Source organism: Cryptomeria japonica, chromosome 8 (assembly GCF_030272615.1).
Source record: "Cryptomeria japonica chromosome 8, Sugi_1.0, whole genome shotgun sequence".
Classification (NCBI taxonomy): Eukaryota; Viridiplantae; Streptophyta; class Pinopsida; order Cupressales; family Cupressaceae; genus Cryptomeria; species Cryptomeria japonica.
In genome coordinates this window covers 166,446,811-166,452,833 of record NC_081412.1, presented here as the reverse complement: position 1 = coordinate 166,452,833, position 6,023 = coordinate 166,446,811, and the positions used below count along the sequence as shown (strand labels likewise).

Here is a 6,023-nt window from a genome sequence, read left to right as displayed (position 1 = left end):
GAACCAATTAATTGGGAAGATTATTTTGAAAACCTTGGGAACAACCGAAATGCTCTATAAATAGGTAGAGAAGCCACCATGTTGGGATTAAAAGCAACAAACAAATCAGTTTTACATTCAATCGTCTCCACATAAAATGACTTGGAAAGAGAGATATATTTGACGTCAAGCACTCATCAATGATTTTAAGAATGCAAGACGTGTTTGAAATGTGGCAACAAGAGCAAACTTCATTCTCCAAAACATGGCAAGAACCAACAAAAACAGATTCAAAAACGTCTCCAATAAATGCAAGGTGTATTTCTTAAAACCGTTCAATCTGAAAAACGTAGCAAGAACCAATGATTTTCAACACCATAGCAAAAATGTGGGATGGAGTTAGAGGAAGAGTGCCACAAAAATTTGTTTTGTGGGAGCAAGAGTGCAGATCGGGTTCTTCCTCTTCAACTTCAAGCAAAACATGCCCTCGAAAGATGCAATCGGATTTTTAAAACCCCTTTACAAGTTTTAAATTGCATTGCTTTTCATTCGCTTGATCAATTTTGGGCTTGAAAGGAAGAGGAGCAAAAAGAAATAACAAAACAACTTGTAATAGAAAAATAAAATACCCATTACAAGTTTCAAAAACAAAAAATGAACATAAAGACTTGTAATAGGGAAATAAAATCCCTATTACAAATAAAAAGAATAAAAACATAAAAACTTGTAATAGGGAAATAAAATTCCCATTACAAGTAAACATAAGACATAAAAAAAAACACTTTAATAACCTTAAAAAGACTTGTAATAGGGAAATAAAATCCCTATTACAACTTAAAAGCACAAAGTAGGAAATTTAATGAGAAATTTGTCCAAAATACAACTTATAATTTTAAATTCACTTGCAATTTGTCCAAAATGTTCCTACAACAACTTAAAAGAGATAAAAAGCAAGGGGGAAATAAAATGTAAGTTACAAATTTTAAATAAAGTGCACTTGTAATTGTTTTAAAATTTCCCTACAACACAAAAACAAGAGAAAATTAAAACTTGCAATCAAAGGAAAATTTTCCACCGAAGAAAAAACCTCAAAATTGAAGGAAATGCATAGCAAACAAACTCAAAACACAATGAAATTTGAAACGTGAATCAAAGATGGACCGAAGATCAATCCAGTTCAACAAAAAACAAATATTTTGCCTCGAGAAGCATGGCTTAAGAGTAAAATCTTCAACCTGTTGTGACCACTTTGAAACTTGAATTTGCACAAAAAGCTAGGAAAAAGAAAACCAAAACTCACCAAAATTTGGACAATGATGGCAAAGACAGCTCCCAATGATTTGACACTAGCAAATGTGAGTTTTACACCTAGTAAAACGTGCCTTAGAGACAAAAATGACATTTAAACCAATTTTTTTAAAGGTTGTCACATTTTGAAAATTCAAAAATGAGGACAACACACCTATAACATAATACCAACTTGTCCAAACTTTTAAAATAATCAAAAATTAAAATAAATATTTTTTAAAAATTACAATAAAAATAGACAATAAAATAAATGTTAAAAATTTACAATAAAAAATGGATTACTAAATTTATAATATAAAATTGGACCATAAAATTAATATTTAAACATGTATAAAATAAAATGGAATGTAAAATATACAATAAATATTTACATATTAAAAAATTGGACTGTAAAATTTAACATTGCACATGTAGCATGAATAAAAGAACCCCTAATTAAATTGCCATTCCCCCTATTACCATTCAACGGGAAATTCTCAGGCATGAACAGCTTGAGACATCTTTCCTCAGCACACTTTCCTATAAGGAATAGTCTATGCTGAAACATTTGTTTAAAATTTATTGGCTTGCTTTTCATTGGTGGAATCTATTTTTTTCCCATTTATAAATAGAAGATGAAGATCATACTTCCTCTGCTACTCTAACAATGAAGATGAAGATGATGATGATGCTTCCTCTGCTACTCTTTCTCTCTCTCTCTCTGCTGCCTCCTCACATGGCAGAGTCTTCCAATCATTCTGATGAAGCAGCTCTCATGGCTTTCAAAGCTGCTATCTCTCTCGATCCATATAATTCCTTACTCCATTGGAATCCCAATCACACCTTCTGTAATTGGCCTGCCATTACCTGCTCTTCTCGTCGACAGCGTGTGGTTTCCTTGAATCTCACTGGTATGGGATTATTTGGCCCCATCTCTCCCTTTCTCGGAAATCTTTCCTTCCTCAGAGTACTTGCTCTACGATATAATAGCTTTCACGGCCATATTCCATATCAGCTTGGAAGGCTATTTCGCTTGAGACGGCTTCGGTTGTCTTCTAACAATTTAAGTGGAAGCATTCCACCTGAATTTAGTCATCTTTCAAATTTAGAAGCCCTAGTATTAGGAGGAAACGAATTGACAGGTATTATCCCACCTTTCTTAGGAAACATGTCCTTTCTAAACATCCTTGACTTGGGCGAAAGTGCACTCCAAGGTGGTATTCCTGCTGAGCTAGGTATGCTTAGTCAGCTAAACTAGCTTAATCTTGGCATCAATAACTTAACAGGGTTGATCCCCGTTGCCCTTTCAAATTGCACTCGTCTCCAAATTTTGGAGCTCTGTGCTAACAACTTAAACGGCCCAGTTCCATGGGAGTTTGGAAGGCTGTCAGAGTTGCAACATGTGTATTTATGGCAAAATCAACTCAGTGGAGAAATACCCCGCTCAGTGGGGAATTGGAGTCAGCTGGAACGCCTGGAATTGGAGATCAACCAACTGAGCGGCACAGTGCCCCTGGAATTTGGTAAAATGAAGCAGCTGAGACAGTTATTTTTGTGGGGAAATCAATTTGTGAGTGGAAGCAGTGGTTTGCCTATTCTAACAGTGTTAACTAATTGCTCCAGCTTGGAAGATCTTGAATTGGCATTTAATCATCTCACTGGCGTCGTGCCCACTTCAGTTGGTCGCCTTTCAAATTCACTCTCCTTTTTAGCCCTAGACTCAAATGAAATAGGGGGAAACATACCAGAAGAGATTGGTAACATCACAAATTTAGCGACATTATATCTAGGTGCAAACCGATTCAATGGGACCATTCCATCTGCACTCGGCAAACTTCCAAATCTGGAAAGATTAGATCTGGAGGCAAACAATTTACAGGGAAGAATTCCAGAAAGTTTTGGACAATCAATAAGGCTTGGATTGTTGTCACTCAGTGAGAATATGCTTTCAGGTCAAATTCCAGATAGTCTTGGCGAGCTTCCACAATTAAGAGACCTTTTTCTGGATCACAATCAACTATCAAGTAAAATACCTGCCAGTTTAGGGAGAAGTCAGACATTGGAGACGGTGGACTTTGCCCACAACAAACTAACAGGAAACATACCTCCTGAAGTTGCAGGTCTTCAAAATCTCCAGTTTTATTTCAATGTTTCCAGCAATTTCTTGCAAGGTTCTATTTTGGAAATGAGTAAAATGGTTATGGTTTTAGCTATAGATCTTTCTCAAAACAATTTTTCCGGTGTCATTCCTAGTGCACTAGCAACCTGCAAGGGTTTGGAATATCTAAATCTTTCTTGCAATGCATTTGAGGGGCCAATCCCTGCATCACTAGCAGATCTGCAAAATCTGCAGTACATGGATCTTTCTCGCAATAATTTGTCAGGTATGATACCGGTGACTTTCAAAAAGATGAGAATGCTCCGACATCTCAATCTCTCTTCAAACAAGTTGACTGGAGAGGTCCCAAAGGAAGGAGCTTTCGCAACACTCGACGCCTCAGAAGTTATGGGAAATCTTGGCCTCTGTGGTGGATGGATAAACTTGCCACCATGCTCTCATTCCAATCACAAACAGCCATCAGTCCCCAAAAAGGTGATTATTCCTGTGATAGTAGGCATTGCAATTTTGATCATGTCTCTTCTATTGGTAGCATTTTCTTATAGATTATGTAGACATTCCAGTACCCCTGCTCTCAATGTATGGCCCCCAAAAATTTCATATGAAGAACTTGTAGATGCAACTGGTGGGTTTAGTGACGAAAATCTTTTAGGAATTGGTAGCTTTGGGTCAGTTTATAAAGGAATTCTAAAGAATGGTACAAATATTGCTGTTAAAGTTCTCAAGTTGCAAGATCAACATGTTCGCCAAAGTTTTAGCAGAGAATGCAATGCATTAAAGAGAGTTCGACATCGCAATGTAATAAAAATAATTTCAGCATGCTCCAATCTTGATTTCAAAGCCTTAATTCTTCCATTCATGTCAAATGGAAGTTTAGAGAGATGGTTGTATCATTCAGAAGGCGGTAGATGCAGATTAAATTTGAGAGATCGAATAAGGATAGCAATGGAGATAGCAGAAGGAATGACATATCTTCACCATTATTGCTTTGTTCAAGTGATTCACTGCGACCTCAAGCCCAATAATGTCCTATTAGGAGATGACATGACTTCATACATAGCAGATTTTGGGCTTTCCAATATTATTTTCGGCAATTCCGTAGATTCTTTGACTTCTACAGATGCACTTAAAGGATCTGTTGGCTACATTGCACCAGGTATATATTTTTCATTATTTCATTATGCATTTCACTGGTTTTCTTTATCTTATACATCATCAAATTCTTCAAATGACTTAAGAGCCTTTGATCCTTGTTTATTTGTTATTATAGAATATGGAATAGGTGGAAAGCTTACTACAAAAGGAGATGTATATAGTTATGGAATTTTAATTCTAGAGTTGTTGACAAGGAGGAGACCAACAGATGATATGTTCACTGAAGGAATCAATCTACAAAAATGGATAGAAATGCATTTTCCAAATAGAATCTCAGATGTGGTGGATAATTGTTTGCTTATAGATGCTCATGAATCAGGGACATCAATGGTAATAGAATGCCTTACTCAATTTATGCAAATTGGGCTCTTTTGCACAAGGGAGTCACCTCAAGAGCGACCTGATATGACTGAGATAGTTGATAGATTAAATACAATCAGAGGTGCATTTCTTGGTACACCTAAAACTCCTCAATTGCCAATAGACATCTCACCTTTTCTTGACAATACAAGAGGTATAAATATGGCTGGTTCAGGGAACAATGAAGGTTCATCTACATCTACTTCCTAGGTCTACATAAATATTGTTGTTTTGTTTGCTAGTCAACTAGATAATAATAATGTCCATGTATTATATTTTGTAGTTCATTATATATAGTGAGGAGAGAAATAATGTTTAGATTGTGATATTTATAATGTATAGAATATTTTGACATTATTTATGATAGAATATTGTGAAATTGTGAGCAAAAAGGAGATGTGCATGCTGTTTATTTTCAGTTATATCAATCATACAAATTAAAAAAATTATATTATTAGTTGTATTTTATTTTTTATTGAGAAGATATTATAATGGTAAATTTTGTATATCTATGACATTTTTTATATGGCTATTTTTAGAGAATGCTTTAATACATGTATATATTGTAAAATGACACAATCTAGTGTAAAGTTTGGGTTTGATCATTTAGCTCTTACCTTATTCTTACACATGAACTTTGATAAAATCATTCAAGATTTGTATTTATCAAATTTCCTTGTACATCAACCTTAGCATAAGTGGTATCCATCTAGATTTAATAGTTTGCATATCCATGGTCATTTCCATCAAGTTGTGGAATTAATCACTATCTATTTAAAAGCTAATTTCAAATGTTGGTCAATTTTTGTAAATATTTATTTTTCAATCTTGGGTTGACCAAGTATTAATTTGCATGATTTAGTTGTATGTACTAATATTTAAAGGAATCCAATTACATTCATGACATAACTTCTTAACTTTGAAGCATCAGGGACGAAAACTCTTCAATTAGCATGGTAAAAAGAATCTAAATCTTCCTGGTTATCTTAGAAGCATATGTATTCTTGAAGAGTATCACAATTGTTTACCTAATTTTTAAACAAGTTATACTAATAGAATGTGTCCCCATCTAATATTGATGATAATTTTCTTTAAGATTTTTCTAAATATCACTAATCTTAGA

General features: G+C 34.5%; 2 protein-coding genes across 2 annotated transcripts; both read left to right on the top strand.

Annotated features, from left to right (window-relative positions):
- Positions 1 to 2,002: 2,002 nt before the first annotated feature.
- On the top strand, positions 2,003 to 3,311 carry LOC131058795 (LRR receptor-like serine/threonine-protein kinase FLS2). Its single transcript, XM_059210251.1, has 3 exons — positions 2,003 to 2,408; positions 2,553 to 3,218; positions 3,307 to 3,311. The coding sequence occupies exons 1-3, from the start codon at positions 2,003 to 2,005 to the stop codon at positions 3,309 to 3,311; spliced, it is 1,077 nt and encodes a 358-aa protein (XP_059066234.1).
- Positions 3,312 to 3,341: 30 nt separating this feature from the next.
- On the top strand, positions 3,342 to 5,198 carry LOC131053642 (putative leucine-rich repeat receptor-like serine/threonine-protein kinase At2g24130). Its single transcript, XM_057988249.2, has 2 exons — positions 3,342 to 4,541; positions 4,656 to 5,198. Exons 1-2 carry the CDS (start codon positions 3,452 to 3,454, stop codon positions 5,108 to 5,110), a joined length of 1,545 nt encoding a protein of 514 aa, XP_057844232.2. The 5' UTR covers positions 3,342 to 3,451; the 3' UTR covers positions 5,111 to 5,198.
- The last annotated feature ends 825 nt before the right edge of the window (positions 5,199 to 6,023 follow it).

What these genes read in the sequence shown, in the direction of transcription:
- LOC131058795 (XM_059210251.1), top strand. Translation starts at nt 2,003, where the DNA reads ATGGCAGAGTCTTCCAATCATTCTGATGAAGCAGCTCTCATGGCTTTC. An exon ending in AGGAGGAAACGAATTGACAG is followed by an intron (nt 2,409 to 2,552) that starts GTATTATCCCAC and finishes ATAACTTAACAG; the next exon opens with GGTTGATCCCCGTTGCCCTT.
- LOC131053642 (XM_057988249.2), top strand. Translation starts at nt 3,452, where the DNA reads ATGAGTAAAATGGTTATGGTTTTAGCTATAGATCTTTCTCAAAACAAT. An exon ending in TGTTGGCTACATTGCACCAG is followed by an intron (nt 4,542 to 4,655) that starts GTATATATTTTT and finishes TTGTTATTATAG; the next exon opens with AATATGGAATAGGTGGAAAG.